The sequence below is a fragment of the Cyprinodon tularosa genome, unplaced genomic scaffold, assembly GCF_016077235.1.
Source record: "Cyprinodon tularosa strain WSP-4 unplaced genomic scaffold, ASM1607723v1 ctg267, whole genome shotgun sequence".
NCBI lineage: Eukaryota > Metazoa > Chordata > Actinopteri > Cyprinodontiformes > Cyprinodontidae > Cyprinodon > Cyprinodon tularosa.
In genome coordinates, this window is record NW_024038971.1 from 99093 (window position 1) to 117304 (window position 18212).

The 18212-nt window shown below is 36.6% G+C and overlaps 1 protein-coding gene across 4 annotated transcripts in view; it reads right to left on the bottom strand.

The window, feature by feature from the left end:
- Window positions 1-5857: 5857 nt before the first annotated feature.
- The window catches only part of pbx1a (pre-B-cell leukemia homeobox 1a), a 69175-nt gene continuing 56820 nt past the window's right edge, over window positions 5858-18212 (bottom strand). The window contains exons 6-9 of one of the 4 annotated variants that reach the window (XM_038289268.1): window positions 17350-17509; window positions 15680-15792; window positions 13229-13327; window positions 5858-6641 (exon numbers count right to left, since the gene is read on the bottom strand). In XM_038289268.1, the coding sequence (XP_038145196.1) occupies window positions 6549-6641; window positions 13229-13327; window positions 15680-15792; window positions 17350-17509 (465 nt within the window). In that variant the 3' untranslated portion in view covers window positions 5858-6548. The remainder of the gene's footprint in view (window positions 6642-13228; window positions 13328-15679; window positions 15793-17349; window positions 17510-18212) is intronic. The other 3 variants (XM_038289269.1, XR_005281153.1, XM_038289270.1) reach the window with 3 other exon arrangements.

Here is an 18212-nt window from a genome sequence, read left to right on the forward strand (position 1 = left end):
ACAAGTACAGAAATTATATTTTCACTTATTGTCAAGTTGGCTTTTATTTTATTACGTTTATTGGTAACATTTGCTCTCATGCCTAAGCTCCTCCTACAATGATCCTATGTTCTGTAATCCTATGTTTTTCATTTTTGCTATTATAACTTACTGGTTTGCTAAGAAAAGATGTTTTTGGAGGAATTTTTACTCTGTATGCTTCTGGTGCTCACAAAAATCTATCCCTTCTGTGATAGCCTTAAGTCAAGTGATGTTAGCTTACTACTGTGCGCAGACTTTTACCTGACAATAGAGAAAATTCATTGGGATGGCTTGTAATTTTTACTTCTTTTGTTAAGCTTATCTTAGTATTTATTTATCCCAAAACTAGATAATGATTAATGATAAATAAATGATCATGATGGAGAAGTAAAAAAAAAAAAGACTGTCTTATAGAAGAAAAATGGATCATTCTGCCTTTGACTAAAAATTACACAAAATAATCCCACCCTTTTTTCACACTATCTAGTTATAAAAATAAAAAATAAACATAAAGAACATGGGAAGAGGGAATTTTCTTCTCAGTTGAAGGAATTGAGGTGCCACACTGTACAATATAATCTATGACAGTGTGGGAATGACTATATTTTCAAGACCACCCAGGAAACCGTGTGGACAGCTTGTCCAGCAGCAGCAGCAGGGTCTGGGCTGTTGTGTCACTACACATTAGAGAGGTCTGCTGGCCGCCGTTGAAAAGGGAAGACAAGGTGTCTGGGCCCTTCCACCCGTGCAGCTCCATGGAGACTGCCTTTAAACAGCAGTACATTGTCATCTTGGGAGGCAAATGTCAACAGCAACATTAGATTTCAATCACCCTGCACATTCTCACCACCTCAAAGGGAACAAGGAGGTGTTAAAACTACGCCGCGTGACCGAATCCCTCAAAAATAGGATGAAACACTTCCTCGCTCAGTTCAAGTGATTTCACTTCATGTTTTTGTTTCAGTTGCTGAGCTGCAGGGTCCTAGCCGGAATAATCAGGCTCATCCCCAGCACTGTGGCGCTGAGCGATGCTTTACGAGCCAGAAGATGTTTTTGGGGTGAAGTCTTGTCAGATTGTTTTTGATGCCCTCTCTCTCTCTCTGCTGGTGAGAGCAGGCTGGCTCCTCTGGTGCCCTCAGGGTGCACGGGAGCAGTCTGGCTTTGGCATTTCACACTCGCTCAGCAGTCAAAGCCTGTGACCGTCCGCAGACTTTACCGCCAACTGCTCCCTTGCACCCTCGCTTGCATGTTGTTTGGCCAATTACAGATATTCAGTTAGTATGAAAGTAATTCTGTCAGACATGCAGATGTCCAGCCAAATAATGTCACAGGTCTGATTTGAATAAAGGCTATTATCATTCTTTCTGTCTGTTGTTTATACAGATATCAATGGCAAAAACAGACTGACGTTTTGACCTAAATGCATTAAAACAATTTTTATTGCAATAGTAAACTGTTTTTTAAAAATCCCAATAACTATATAATATTTAAAAATTTTAATTGTAGCTCAGGTTTGATTTTCTGCTTACAAATAAGTTAAACAAAAACAGATTGTTATTTTTGGTACAAATGCATAGTAAAACATTTATTCAGGAATTAATATAAACAAACCCTTGCAGTTAAAAAAGATAAGCCCAATATATAATTTGAATGTTTTTTTTTTTTATGACATTTCCAACCTGCCATACTGTGTTGTAGATGTAAATTGCTGAAAATGTTTTAGAAGCTTTTTTCTTTTTAAAGATATAAAACTCTTTGTAATATTATGATTAAGCTTTTCTGTTTTTTTTTTTTCCTGTGCTTATGATTGAAAAAACAAAAACAAAAACCCAACAATCTCTGTGATCTTAAAGGGATGTGTAATATTCTGGTGGTAATGTTCTTCCAAGTGATTCTGGTTCATATCTTACCTGCAGCAGATAACTCTAGACATCATCAAAGAGGTAGTAAGGCTAAAGGTCCCCCATCATGAATGCACAATAAAATGTGAAGCATTTGCATTCAGAGTAACTGCCTGATATAAAGGTAAAACATTGTAGATAGCATGAACATTTTAGCATCTTGACTTTATTGATTTTTTACACAGCCTTACTTTTCTATTAGTCATTCACCTTCAGTTGAAATGGTGCATATTGATGATGCACCTAAATGACCATCTATGTCCTGTGTAAAGCATTATCTTTATTCACTAACAACCTAATGCAAAAAAATCTGTCTATTTAAAGATTTACAAAATAGGTTTGATGTGATGTTTTTGATTTTCAATGCTTTGGCCTTGTCTCCACTCTGACTTATTCTGCAGGAACAATAATCCGGATTAAATAGAGACATGAAAAGTCTAGATAAGATATTGAATTCTTATGATCTTTCCTTATCATTGTGTCGCTTTTAGTGCTGATGAGGGCGGCAAAGCAGGAGCCTCCTCAGGTTCTCAATATCATAAATATGGGAAATTAAACGGGTTTCTTATTTGATTTCTGTGAGCACACTTCAATGTACCTACTAAAAGGAGAAACAGAACTGTCAGCATTTTTTTGTCAGCTCTGGCAAACCTATAAATAATAATGAATAAATTCTTCTTTTATTGCAGTATCCAACTCTCACTTGGAAAAAAAAATTGGAAGAATCCAACCATTAATCTTTTTTTTTGTGTTGAGAATTTCCCCTGCAAGAAATAATTGTCCTGTAACACAATCGACAGTGCCACAATTAATGACACCCCCCATTATATATATATATTTTTTTAAATGTGTCAGAACTATTAATTCTTTGCACTGCTAATCAACACCTTCTTCCTTGTTTTGTTGTAGCATTACGTAGCTACTTATTGACCTAGTATAATAAATTCGTTATTTGTATTGTTTTAATATGATAAAGTTATATAAAGAAAATAAGTAGCATAAGCCAGGAACAGTTTAGCTGTATTAAAGGAAAGATGTTTATTAGGTGCCTGGGCAGAAACCGTGCTATTCAGCAGTCTAATTCATGGATGTTTTACCTGCTCTGTAGTTTTCACATGTATCATCCAAAGGGAAACAGTATGATATAAATGTCCAAATGTTTTGCACAGTTTCAGCCTTGGGTGCACGTAGAGACTGTGATTTGGCAACCCCAAGACAATGTCTGGAGTGACTGTCGCTCAGTTTAAGAGAAGCCATCTTGCAATCCAAAGGTGTAGAGTTGATTCCCTCTGTGTACAAATGTCTGCATGTTTGTGCGTGCAACTGGGTGAATGACTTAAGTGTTAACTGCTGCGATTATTCTATAAATTCAGTCCATTTACCATCTTTTATTAACCAGCTTAAGGACAAAAGGAAAACATATTCCACATGTTCATGCAGATGGTCAATACAAGTTTAAAAAAAAAAAGAAATGGTATAGCCCCTCCGGAAGAGCAAGTTCCAAACATTATTTTGTCTTTTCATGTATTTTAGTGTTGCAGTGCCTGAACCTACACAACATTGCTGAACACATTTACTCTGCCGTCGTACAGCTCCCATTTTTGTGACAACCTATTTCTAATCGGGGGTTTAGTATGATGTCAAAAGCTGTGACAGCTTAAGTTCCTACTGGAAACTTTTTAAAGGTTGATTTGGATTTTTCTTATCGGAATTTTGACCAGTTTTTCAGGCTTGCTTTTTTGAGGTCAGACACTAAGGATGAACAAAAATGCCTGGCTCAAAGTATCTGCTCTACTTCTTCACAGAGTAGTTAGACGGGGTTCAGGTCAGGACTGCGCAGGCCAGACAGGTGCTTCCACATCAAACCATCCTAACAAGACTTTATGGGGTTTGCTTTGTGCATTAGAACAGGAAGAGACAATCTACCAACTTTCTGCTCCAACAAAGCTGGTTGCTGAAATTATGTAAAGATAAAAAACAGAGTACTGTTTGCTCCCTCACTGGGTGAGGAGGAGGTAGAGTGAATGGCCTGATCCAGACAGACATTTCTCTTTGGCTCTACCTTACTCATTCTTCATCTAAACAGGTTATCCTGAACAATTTTCCATATTTATGCTTTGTATATTTAGATTGCTGGAGGACACAGGGACTGCTTTTTGTCATTCTTCTTCATTCTATCTCTATTCTCCAATTCTGCAGTATTTGTTAGTTCCACGCATAACTTCATGTTCTCTGCTTTTTCTCATCATAATAGCTTCATCTGATCTGCTCCTGTTTGACTCTTTAACTGAATGTGCTGTTTCTTCCTTTGATGTAAAAACTGGTTTAGAGCTCATCTGCTTAATTGTTTATTTCGTAGAAACAGCCACCTGTGGAGCTGGTTGACAGTTACCTTTTGTATCTCTGCGTCCTTTTATGTCTACTTCTGTCTCCTTGAACCCCAGTCGGCCTCAACAGATGGCTATCACACTGAGCCTGGTTCGGCTGGAGGTCTCTTCCTGTTAAAACTGAGTTTTTCCTCTCCACTGCTGCTTCATGCATGCTTGGTGTGAGGGTGGCTGTAGAGTCGACGACTAAATGTTATCATCGCCGCAACTCATCCAGATGCAATCAACTGGTTTTCCTTGGCAGAAACTTTGAACCAGTGTAACTGTGTGATCTGATTGAATTATCTCTGTCAAATGCTTTGAGATTACATTTGTTGTTAATATATAATATATAAATAACTGAATTGAACTGAATATAGGTGGCATCCCGTCTATGCATCAATGTACTGAATCCATCCTTTTAAACCTAAAATATCATATACCCAAGGCCATGGAAGTAGTCGGAAGACCTTAAATTAATATTTAAGCCAGGACAGAAATATGATTTGCCTTAAGTAATTCTGAATATTTGTATAATATTTCTAGAAACGTTTATAAAAATGAGTTAGGTATAAGCCCCACAATAAAAAAAAGAAACTTATTTGACTGCACTGTAGTACATATTATTTTAATGTGCTGAAAACCCTTTGCAACAAGGCAAGTCAAGCACAACAGGTGCACAGAAACACATGTTGAAAGTTCATGAGCTAAACCACGAGAACAGAGGACCCCATCGCACCGCCCCACCCCACCCCCCCATTCCCCAGCCAAAACAAAAGCATTAAGCATGCCAATAAAATCAAATACAAAAAGATAAATCACACAACATAAAAAAATAATTATAAACAAGGTTGGGCTGCTTAGAAAACACAACTATTTGACATATCATGTCCAATCTTGGATGTGTGATGAATAATATTTGTTTATAAGTGACAAAATGTTTTATTTTTTGTATGGCTAAAGTAGCCGCTGAATGATATAATTGAGAAGCTCTGGATTAGCTCCAGAGGATGAAGGGTAAGAAAATGAGGAATGTACTCTTCTTTAAATGTTCATAAAGCTGAGCCGCACTTCATACGTCTTTTGTTATGATAATCAGTTACTTCATGCTTGGAGCAGCTCTGAAGCTGTGGTTGAGAATCAGGAGCAAGGATCCACTGTGTGGAAAAAACATGCCCTGAAAACTCAGCTAACATTAAGATGTCTCTGTATCTCTTGATTCTGTCTGTCTATCATAAAATATTATATCTTAAGTCTCCTAAAAGTACAGATGCTTTTAAAGGAGTCATGTAAATGAGCTGCTAAAGAAAAATATAGGCAATATTTGATGATAGGATGCACTGCATGTCAGGTCTTGGATTTTGATTCGGTTATGTGAGCATTTTGGCAACATCAGACAAAAAAAAGACAGTATAATGTGATAAGAAAATGTTACAGGAGATTCCAAACAGCTTTACAGTACTGCAGACTTCACTTGCATCCTTCTTTGTACCTATGTGCTGCAGAAGATCTGTCAAAACTGCAATACGATTTTTATCCCTCGCATCATAATGAACGATGTCAAGCTTGTCTGATTTGACGAGAAGTATTTATTTCATTGTTTTACAGATAACATACTTCACAGGGTTACCTTAGAGGTAAAATCTCCTGACAGAACTCCGTTTTGACTTGTCAGGGACAGAGGGGGAGGATGAACATACTTTTATAGAGCACACATTGTAAACAACTGAGCAATATTTAAGTCTAAATGGCGTACCATAGAGTCGGTGAGAGACAACAAAATGTAAGAAGATGTGCCTCTTGTTTGCAAAGACAAAAATTTCATTTTTACAAAAAACAAATAATGGTCACTGACATTTTTTTTTTACTCTTATTAGTGGCTGAGAGGTAGAATGAAGTATTTTTAGTTAAACCAATGATTTTATTTTGTAATCTACTTTTATTTTATCATCTCATCATACTGAGTGAAAACAATACAAGTGAATGAATAAGGAACCCCAGCCCTCGGATTATAATGTGAAAGCTGTACAAACCCTTTGCTGATTGCAATGTTATTGGATTTTTCTTGTGAAACTTCTCATTTGTATCCCAAAAGTCCGACGTCATAAGCTGAGAAACATTTTTGTTTCAGGGTAAGGATTTCACAGGGTCTCGTCGAAATGTGGGCGAGTGAATTCCTTGGTTTTAAACACTGTGAGGAGCGACATCAGAGTATGTTTTGTTTTCTTTTTTCGTGGATGAGATGCAGAGATGGAGATTTTCAGTTGGAAGTATCTGAATGGACGCTCCCGGGTCCTTCTGTTGGCGATGTCACTGATGAAGGAGTCGGAGCATCTTGCCAGCCGCCGTTTGTCTGTGAATACAACCAGAATAAGAAGTTAGAGAAAACACAAGGCCACGAAGAATATTTCCGAAAAACAACCAACCAAGGAAGGATTGTGGTTAGTAGAATGCAAAGACTGAAAAAGGATAGAAAAAATAATTAAACAAAAAAAAGGTAAATGATCGGTAGCTGATTTGCCAATCAAAATCCAAATGTTCATGTAGGAAAAGAGCTTTAAAATTAGTGTAAATGGACAGAGAGGAATAATAGAAGCAGATTTGAATATATTTGAAAGAATAAAAGAATCTCTACCAGAAATGTTTAAATCATATATAAAACTAATGAGGGATCTTTAAAAGATTTGCTCATGCTGTATTCCTCACAATTTTGCAAAAATATAAAAATTCACTTAGGGATAACAATGTCTAAAAGCTATTTTATATTAACTCTGCTGCATTAAATCCCTCACTATTCTGTTTTCTCTTTGGATAATATCACTGTTTAATATAAGGAACAATTTATTTATTCAAAATTTAAATATGCTTTAAACAAATGCCTTTAAAAGCAGTCAGTGAATATAACAATCGGTTTGTTTAAGAATTATCTACACTGGTGAAACTTTACCTTGTAACTTTAATATCAACCTCTAGGTTTTATTTTAATATGACATTAAATACATGAGATTTTCAGCCTTCCATATTCTTTTAAAAATAAATGATTAACATAGTGGGCAAATAGCAGATTAAATTCTGATGTCATACTGATCACTGTCTTGATGAAACCAATAAAAATAAACAGACCTTAGTTTAATGCGTTGGGCCATCTGATACAAGCAAATATATGTACCTATTCATAATATTTATATTATTCTTTTCATTTATCAAGGCAATAATCTAGTGCCAGGTATATCAGCATCTCTGCAGTTGTGGCTGTTCATGTTAGAAGCAAAGCTGAAAGGAAATAGTTAAAAATGGAAAATTCAGCAACACTTATTAAGAGCAGAATCTAAATAAATAAAGTAGATTGAAAAGACTTCCTCTAAAATGGAACACAGGAATAGCAATAAAATACTCCGGTCCTTGAGGGCCAGTATCTTCAACTGAATCAAATGGCTGAATTATGTCCTCGGAATAAAAGGCATCCTTCCAAATCGAGTAAATAGTAGCTTCTACCTGCTGCTCCTAGCTCACATCTCTTCTGATTTCACAGGAACAACAGTAAGAACACTATTCTGGGTAATAAAGATAATCTTGACTCCTGCGGTTAAAGCTTATGGATTTCATTACACACATTGAATTATGTCAATTTCAAAATACAATCTTATAGAAAAATCTCCAAATACACAAATGCAGATAACAGCTGGAAACATATGAGGATGTGTACAGTAGCTCGTGTCACACATATAGATGTCTTAATAATATGTAGTGGTTTAGTAAAAATCATCCTGTCTGCAAAGCATCGTGGGTAACCTTATAGCTCCTATGTGGTGGATTGGAATGTTGCAAGGTCCTAATGGTGACTAAAGCATGCTGCTTCCTTTTCCTATCTCTTTCCTTACTACCAGCACTTTTTGGTCAGCTCTTATCATGATGGTTGCTGAAATACTTCCCCTTTGGCTTAACGTCCTTAGCTATTTGCCCGATACAATTGGAGCCAGGTTCTCATGAGTACTGGTAATTATCTCATTATTTGACTCAGATGTGTTGGAGCAGGGACACATCTAAAAGTGTCAGGACACTGACCCTCAAGAACTGGAGTAGCCCTCTCCTGCTCTACAGGCTTCAAACCCAACAACAGCATAAGACAGTCCTTTGGGCTGACTGTACCATGAAGTACTTTGGAAATGCTAAAATTAGATAAAGCTTGCTTCTGATAGCCAACTCTGAAAGTTTCAACCTTGGCATTAAATGGGACTTCCTAATTAGTTCCCAAAACACTGATACATACTCAGCAGGACCAAGGCTGAAATGGTTAGGGAGGCCTGACAGATTCCTTACACCCTTCTCTCAGATGTCTTTTTACAATCGCAATAGCATATGTGAAATTTATGCACACAGGAGCACTATGTTGATTAGTTGAGAAGACTGCAGAAATATTCCTCTTCACAGCTAAATCCTTTAATTAAAAATAAATATTTGATTATTCAGTGATCAGGCTATAAAGGGGCAGGAAGGGGAATCAACACAACTGCAAACTCTCTAAAATATTTTATTAACACAAATCTAAAACAGGAAACACTATTCTTTATTAAGTAGCAGCTTTTTTTACTTACAAATACTTAAAGTTAAAACTATATAGCTGCATATACTGTATAAAAACAAAAGTTAGGATTAAAGAGTTGCGAAATCTTTTTTTTCATTATTTTAATCCTGAAGAGAAGCAATCCTTCAGAAATTAACAATACATCTGTTTACTTGATGTAAATGCTTATAAACTATTTCTTGTTTTGGATATTCCTCCAAAAGCTTCTCACGATAGTTTTTAGCGTTTTGTCCAATTCCTTCTGATAGATCTGGTGTAACTGGGTCTAAGATTGTATTTCCTTGCTCACTCGCAGATTATAGGTTTTCACCACAAATGTTGTGTTTACCTGGGTATTAAAGAGTGTTTTAATGGAAATTCTGAAACACTAACTTTTTTTTTCCTTCTTTATAGCAACTTTATATCTAATTTGTTGGTATAACTAAGTAGGTCAGACCTTTGCATTAACTTTCTGGCTAATGTTATATAACTTTCTTTCTCTGTGGTGTCATTTATTTTGCAGACTGTCCATCCTGCAGTAAAATTATAATGCTCCCTCAATATTTTGCAGTTTGGTTTGTGTTCTGAAGCGTCCAACTTTCCCCATTTTTCCTCCAAATCTAGGGATGACCATCATAAAAAAAACACTTAAGTCTTCAGAAATTAAGTTCTCTCATGCTAGTTGCATTAGAAATTAGTTAACTGTGAATAACAACCCTCTATGATGACTTTCATCCAGCTTCTTTGCAAGCTCTGCAAACATTTTAAACAAAGTGATGCAAATTGCTGAACACAGAACCCATCTCCTTCTGGAATTCAGTTAATAAATAAAGACCTTAGAACTCCCAAACGGTTATGAAAATCGTTTATAGCTCAAATTATAGAGGATTCTTCAATGAGTTGCTGTAGAAGCTGCTGTCTTTAGGCAGGAAGGATCTCTTGTAGTGGTCTGTCTTGTAGCAAATCAAGAGAAGCCTCTGACAATCTTTTATTGTATAACATTGTTTGCGATTTTCTGTAATGTTCTTAATTTTCTTCTCTGTAAAATCCTCTCCAGAGGTTCCAGAGATGTTCCCAGAACAGAGATGGCATTTTTTTTACTTTTTTATTGAAGCTTCTTGAGCTCCATTAAAGCTGCAGTAGGGAGTTTTGAGAAGATGAACATAAGAGCAGTTCTTAAAGGTCCCTTCTCCTTTCTCCCTGCAGTGCTATGGCCCTTGCTCCACAGCTCCTCCACCTCAGAGGAGCCTGTTGCGAACATGCAGGATAGTTACCAGGGCTACTGACGACGGCAGATATACAACTACATAATAGCACAGTCATATGCTTTACATTGACCCACAGGGGAGGGTTTGAGCAACCAACAAAAGCACGATTTACACTGTTGCATTACCTGTCTCTGATTGGTTGTTTCTGACTGGGAGTGTTGTTTTTCCGCAAAAGGCAGTAAGATGCTACTGTCAGGAGATAATGACACTTTAAGCTAATGTACAAAGTTAGCTTTCGCACCTTTAATTTAGTTGCTCTGATGTCATTACCCAACAGATGATTGTAGAACAGATCTCACGGGGAGGTGAAGTCACTAACTTTCTATTTATTTCTTACACGATTGCTAGCTCTCTCCCAGATAAACAACCAGCGCAATTTGAGAATGTGAAATTTAGAGCTTGTACATGCAGAACTAAACACATAGGATTGCATCGTGACAAAAGAAAGCTGTAAAACTTTCAACTTTATTCACTGTGACAAGGCACTACTACAAACCAAATATTTCGATGAATGATGGAGTTCTGCTACCATTTTCAACATAGAGGAAACCATCATTTCAGTTTTTAAGACGTTTTTAAAATGTATGATTTCAATTGATTTGGGTAAAACCTCTCCTGTCTTTTTAGCCTTGTTTTCGTGTCTGTCATGGGCTGCTTAAAAAAACCCGTAAAATCACTTAAAGTTCATAATTATCCATATTTCTAAGAGACAAGCGACACGAGAGCGGGATTTGCAGCTGTGTCGTCACTGTCCTATCCTGTGAGGTGGGTTTCAGGATGGCAGCGACGACAGCTTTCTGTCGCTGTCGTTTGTTGCCGTAATTACAGAAGATATTTAGCATCTTTCTGCAAAAACTGAAAGACTTAAAGTAATAGTAGATAGATTGAGAATCCCATATTGATTTGACTTGCACATAATTGTTCAAACAGAGAATGCATAAGCCCCTTTAAGCATAAACCTGATCTTTGAAGGACCCTATTTCGCTCCCTGAACTCTATGTGAATATTATTATTATCTTTTCATAATGCAACAAAAGCTAGCATGTTTGAGTTGCTGCCTTTAACATGTGTGCCACGATTCTACTCAGATTCCTTAATGTCCCCTCTTCATATTGGTTTATTTAGCTTCTATAATATAACAATAAGAATTCTCTTATTATTTTGGCATTTAGCAAACAGGCTAATGTGACCCATCCTAACTGACCTAAAACACCAGACAGTGAGGATTGAGTGTGTTTTTATAGAGCTTGTGTAGATAACATCCCAAAATGTCCTACCCACCACCGTTCTTTGCCTCTCCTTACCCCAACCACTCGCGTATTAGTGATGTCAGCTGATCAAACTGGGTTTCTGTTTTTTTTTTTTTTTTTTTAAGGTTTAAATGTGACAAGGTATGATTATGGATTCCTAACCCTTTGAAAACCTTCTACAGATAAACCTGCATTTTTTAGGAATATACAAAACAAAATCCCATCAGATTCAGTAGATTGTGTTTTGTTGTCAGGATTTACAAAAGGTAAATCCTTAACTTTTATGTAAGCATGAAATACTTTGTCTAAAGCAGATCACTGAAATGCTAAGAAGCTTTAAAAATCATTTTTGTGCCACTTCTCTCACTTTCCTCTTCACACGACTGACTTAATGTGAAATAAACAGAGGAGATGAAACACAGAATACACAGAGCTTTCATGTGTCTAGAATATACCCCTGAGATGCTTGATAAAAGAATAAATTATCACAATAAAATGCAGCTCTTCAAAAATGGAAGCCGTCTCAAATCGCGATAAAAGGTCGACTAAGGACCATTTAGGACATTAATTGCAATTTCCACGCTATTAGTGAGTGCTGGGAATGTGCTTTGGCAGCCTCTTATTTCCAAACCCTGTTATTTTGCGTAAAGACCGTCTGTCATCTCATTCAGAGAGGAAAAAGAATAAAAAAAACACATTTCCAGTCTACGAGTGAGGCGACACCCACCAGCAATTTAAGGGGGTATAATTGCTGTTCAAGGATAAAGAGAGAGAGGTGAGCCACGAGAGCTCAGTCAGTAAATTGTACAGAGCAAAATGACATCATTTGGGCTCTATAAATATAAAAAACCTCATTCAAACGAACTATGCAAGCAATTTTAGCTTAAACTGTTTTTCGATTTTTGGTTTTAATCTAAACTTGCCTTTTTGTATTAGACTTCTCTTGACCCAAACAGGATTTCTGGTTTTCTTTCAGGTCTTACGTGCTGATGTGGGATATATATATATATATATATATATATATATATATATATATATATATATATATATATATATATATATATATATATATATATATATGGCACTTTTTAAATTTGAGTTAAAGGCTCCTCCCTCATTGGCCTAAATCACTAAAATTACATTTTTTACTTTTGCAAGAAAGACAGCTTGGACACCTTTTTAAGTAGAAAATCATTGTTTAGATACACTGACACTGATTTATCTAGCTGTTATACAGTGAAACTTCAAATCTATGGTTTTAGATTTTGGCATGAAGATATTCTCAGTTTATCCTCCATGACTCCCATCTTGTTTTATATCTGAAAGCAAAAGCATCTAGCCTGTTGCGTTTTGGCACCAAGTTGAATGAATTGGCACTTCCTGTTTTAGCAGGAGGCATGTCAGAGGCTTGGCTGTCAGTGCTGCTGTTCCTGTGGATGACTGATCTGGTCAATGTGCATGGACTGTTTGCCCAAAGCCCCGCTCTTTCTGTCCCTGTGACTGTCGTATCGATTCTGCTCAACCCTCGTGCAGCCTGTCACCGTGGATCTGCACGCTAACACGCAGCCTCCAGTGCTGAGCATCCCGTTTAGTGCAACCCTGACCGTAGTCCGGAAAGTGGAGATCAGCTGCTGGTTCTGACTTTTGATTGGTTGAATAAGAAGATAGCTTCAGATTCAGCAACATATTACATTATCTATAGGTATTTTTTCCGGACGCAAGTTTAATATGATAAACTACATGTCAATTACGATATGCACTTTGATTTAAACTATCATGCATCCTGCCCCAAATCACTGCAGAAAAGTGAATAGAACAGCATAGGGTATGTCAGGAAGAACAGAGGGAGATTGTTTACAGGTCTTACGTTGATGCCCTGCGGACTGTACATCTGGCTGGCTGCAAGGCTGTCACTGTATCCTCCGGTCTGGCTGATAACATGGCGAAGGGTATCCACCTGGAACAGCAGGGGACACAGACAAAAGACCTTGGTCAGACAAAAGCTCTGTACAACAAAGACAGCGATGTGCAAGGAAAGATCACTCTGATAATAAAAGGCTATCATAAACAGGAAAAGGTTACAAACAATAAATCTGAAGGATCTTGCAGCTAATACAAGCTCTTTAATAGAAGAAGCGAAAGGACAAAATGATAAAAAGAAACAAAATATCAAAGCATTTCTTGCTGTTGGTTAATAAGTCATCGAGATCTGAAATCTTGCTGCAGATTCTTGTAAGTTTTGTTCACTATCTCTGAAGTCATCCATCAGAACTGTCAGTATTATTTTTTTATTGAGAAAATGAATAATCTTGGTTTACCAGTATGTAATATGAATCCGGTTTTTAGGTCTCAGATAAAACAATGTAACCTAAAGTGCTGCAACCAAAGCCTTAAAGTCTCAGTGTCACAAATTCAGGTTCAACTATTCTCTTACCAAAAAAATTGAAATATGTTAAGGTTGGCTGAAAGTGAAAATTGGTCAGCAGAACTTTGACTAATGCTCATTTCATTGCAGAACTATGATCAAAAGTTTGTATTTCTCCTAGATCTATGAAGGCTAAAATGAAAATCCTTACATGTGTTCAGTATTAGTCACTAAAAATAGATGAAATATGTAAGCCCCATGTTGTGCAGCAGACTGGTCGTTCAGTGTTTTGACAGATCCCTACGACTCTCAGAAATCTGAGATTGATTTCACATATTATCCCGGGAAAAAGAAGAAAATCTCTTCAAGAAAATTCTTCAAATGTCGTAAAATTGACAAACATAAGCTCAGAGATTTCTAGGATTACAAGAAACATTTTTAGACATTTAAACTAAGATGTTTGCTAAGATTTGAAATCAGATACTTGCGACAAAATGCCAAAAGTCCTTTTAGTCTAAGTGGTAGCTTTCATACGGGCTCTTTCTGTATGAGAAGGACTTGCTTAGTAGTTCTCGTACATGTAGTAAGTAGCTGCTGACCTACTGCAAATAGTAAATGTGGAAGGACACTTGTTTGAACCAGGAGGAATCGTTTTTTATTACTGAACACAACTACAACTCAACTCAAACCATGTGCAATGCATACATACAATACAGCAAATTTCTGCCTTTTTTCTGATAAATTTACCAATTATTTTTTTTCTGTGCAAATTTCAGACTTTTAAATGTCAGAAAATATATAAGTTTAAATGTCAAAATCTTTTTTATATTGGAAATTTCTGATTATATTACTTTTTGAAATCAGATAGATTTCCAATTCTCTTCCAAAAATATGTGAAATTAATCTCAGCATTTGTAAGCTTTTGTCAAAAAGTATATCTCTGGAATGTCAGAGATGAAAATCTCATTGATTGGATTAAAGAATTATTAATAATTATTAAAGAATAAGAAAATCAGATTTTTTTCTTTCCACCCTGATCTCGTCCTCTCTGAGTGGGGTGGCATAACCAGTTTCTCATATCTTATCATAACCAATTTCTTGAGCACAAATTTGAAAAAACTGCCACAGTTACATCTACTTTATAGTAATTTAGACATTTATTACCTATTAAACAACCTTTATTCCTTAGCTTTCTACTGAAAATATGTTTTCAAATGAAAGTTTAATATTTTATGTTCATAGTTCTAATATAGAAACGTTTTTTTTGTTAAACATCTCAGCCAAAGGGACACCATAACAGCTGCGCTAAATAGGAATTATAAACAGCTCTAAATTTGTTTAAGATGATAAAAGCTGCTGGTTATTTTATTAAAGCTTTTATGTTAAATCAGATGGTTTAAACAAGAAAAAAACTTGAATTCCACCAAAGACAAATTTAGACTTCTATCTTCAATACATAACACAATTATTGCAAGCCTAACTTTCAAATAAAGCCAAAGCTAGAAGACATCTTTATCTCATTAAAAGGCCTGTCCCCTTCGCATATTCATGAGTGACCTCAAGCATTTGTAGAACTGATCAAAACTGAAAAGAAGTGGTGCAAAGAATGCTAAAAGCATCCAAACTACCAAAAGATACCAGCATGGGTGCTGATTTCTTAATCCGTTGTGAAAGTTGTAACACTGTAGTGGTCATAACTGTCCACTGGGGCAAGGTCACAAACCACAGTGCACCAGTGGCGATGTGAACCCATGTCACGACTGCTGATGAGTGCTGCAACGTTTCCAAAACTGTCTGCCGTCGTCTATTCAGCTGCTTGACAATGCTGCTATCTACATTAATGCACTGCTGGGGGCTAAGGGTAACCTCAGTTTCAGCGTGAAGGTCAAGCTGGGCACTCCCAGACTGGTCAGCGACTGCTTCAAGTCTCAGAAATGTGCCTACCTGGGACTGTATGTTGGCCCCAACTTGCCCCCCTTGGTACGAGTCCCCATTGAGGGACTGCACACTCATGAACAAGTCTCCGGAGTTTGACATGTTAAAAGAGCCAGCAGAACCTGAGAATACAGAGAGGTGCAGAAGAAGACAGAAAGAACAAGAAAAAAAGGTAAGAAAGGCAGAGAGGAAGGAGTTAAAATGAACATGCTGAAGCAAAACAGCATTAAATTGGTTAGTCTGAGAGGGTCGTGCAGTGCTTGCTAAAACTTTACGGTGTTATTTGACAGTTTCTGTCGCTTATGAAGGTTTTAGTTTATTAAAAATGTTTAATACCAGACAAAGGTAAACACATGAAAAAAGAACAGCTTCCAATTGTTATTTCATCCATTAAAGGGATCTAATTGAGCCTTGCCCTACGTAAAAAAGCAATTGCTGCATAAACTAAAAGAAAGATTTTGGCATATAAGCCAGCAACACCTACTGCCAAGTGTTTATGACAGCTTTAAACAAATATTTTACATAAATGGAAGGACATATTTTCCCCACTCTTCTTTGTATTTCTTTTTATTAAACCTCATTATAATATTGTCAAGCATCATTGACCCCAGACTTTGACTAGGCCGCTCCAAAGTCTGTCTATTTTGTATTTTTTTTGGACTTGCTGGTGTACTTTAGGTCTACACCAAGTCGTTTAGGTTGTAAAGCAACCCCTATTATCACATTACCATGTTATCTTTTTAGCCAGGGGTTAGTGTTAGGTGCTTAGCCCTTCTGCAGCATATCTTTTGATATCCTTTAGCCTACTTAATGTTGCCAGATAAGTTACATTTAAGTGATTTCCTAAATCTACCGGTCTAGCAGTAATCAGGAAAGAAATTAAACTCAATGATGTTAATCAAATGTAATAAATAATAAAAAACCTAGTTGAAAAAAAAGCCATTTTAGTTTGGATGCCTTTTTTATACCCTCAATAACGGAATAATAATTGAAAACTGCATTTAGTTTTGATGAAAAGGGCTAAAACAGACTGAAGCTGTTACACGACTAAGATATTTATTTTTCAACAAAATTGCACATGACAGGCGCTGTAGGTCAGTAGGTAAAGAAAAACATCCCCCAACAACAACAATGAGACAGATCGTCATTGCTAAACTGTTTAAGTTAAAACAAGGCTTCTAGATTATATTACTGTTAAATGTCTATGCTGCTAGTGTTTCATTAAGGAAGTAATAATTGATGCGCAGGAAGACCAAAAGAATCTTCTTCGTTCTTTAATGGACCCCAGCTCCCCAGATGTAAAGAGAGCATCAGGTAACTTGATTTCAACGCCCGGTACTAATCCAATACAGTTGCATAGTCTCTATATGACAAAAGACTCCGCTTGCCCTCCGAGCGGCTTAATGGCATACATGAGGTCAACCGGACAAGAGGCAGGAAAAAATTAACGTCCACAAGAACCAAGAGGTCAATAACGCAGAGAGGGAGACAGAGTGTAAAGGCGGAGAAGAAACGAGAAGCGTTGAAATTACAGGCGAGAAAGCCAAGGCAAATCTCTTGGTTAGTTAAGGAGAGGAGAGCTTCTGTGTGTCAAGAGAAAACTCAACCAGAAGCTGAATTATTTAGCTGTGGCTTTTTTTTAAACAATAAATCTTGTAAAACATGACACTGAAGCTTACCTGCTGAGTTGGGGGTTGACGGGGAGTTGGCCTGACTGCCATGAGCCGACACACTGGTTGCATTGACGGCGGTCCTGGCTGCGTACATGTTGGCCTCTTCTTGGAACTTGCCGATGTTTTTCTTGTATCGAATTCTCTTATTTCCAAACCAGTTTGATACCTGTTACACCAGTGGACAGGGGTTAATGAAAGAAGAAACATCAGTTTTACAATTAAGATTTAGTTATGCTTCTTTTGAGTATCCCAGAGGTTACAGTCACCAACTTAGCATAACTACATAACTGCTTGCCTAATTATTTGTAGAACAACTCTACATCAATCCTGTAGATGGGATAGGAATAGCAAATATCGAGTTTTATACCTACAAAATGGCCTTCAAAGCATTGCTACATTTGACGTTTAAAGGACAATGTTAACTGAAAACGCAGCCAGGGTTGTCATTATCTTTAGAGCTAAAAGTAGGAAATATTTAGCTATTATTTTCAGTACAGCAATAATAATAATAATTATTATTATTATAACAAGAGGATGTGGAAATAATAAAATCACATTAAAATTTCATACTAAAACTACTTCCGAACTAAACTAAATGACACAATAAGTGAATGTAAAGAAGCTACATTAGATTAAAAAAAAACAAATACTTCTAAATAACGGGGATCCTAAAAATATAGACTAAAGGTTTTTTTTATTAAACTACTCATAACCTCTGTATGTTATAGCAATAATTCCAAGAGATTTTGGATGTTTTTGGATTTCTTTTTCTATCTGAATTGCTTTTTTCCCCACAATCTGATCGATGTCCAAGACTGAGGGTAAAGAGGTTCTTTAGATCTATGGTGAGGCTGAGAAAAGCACTAGGA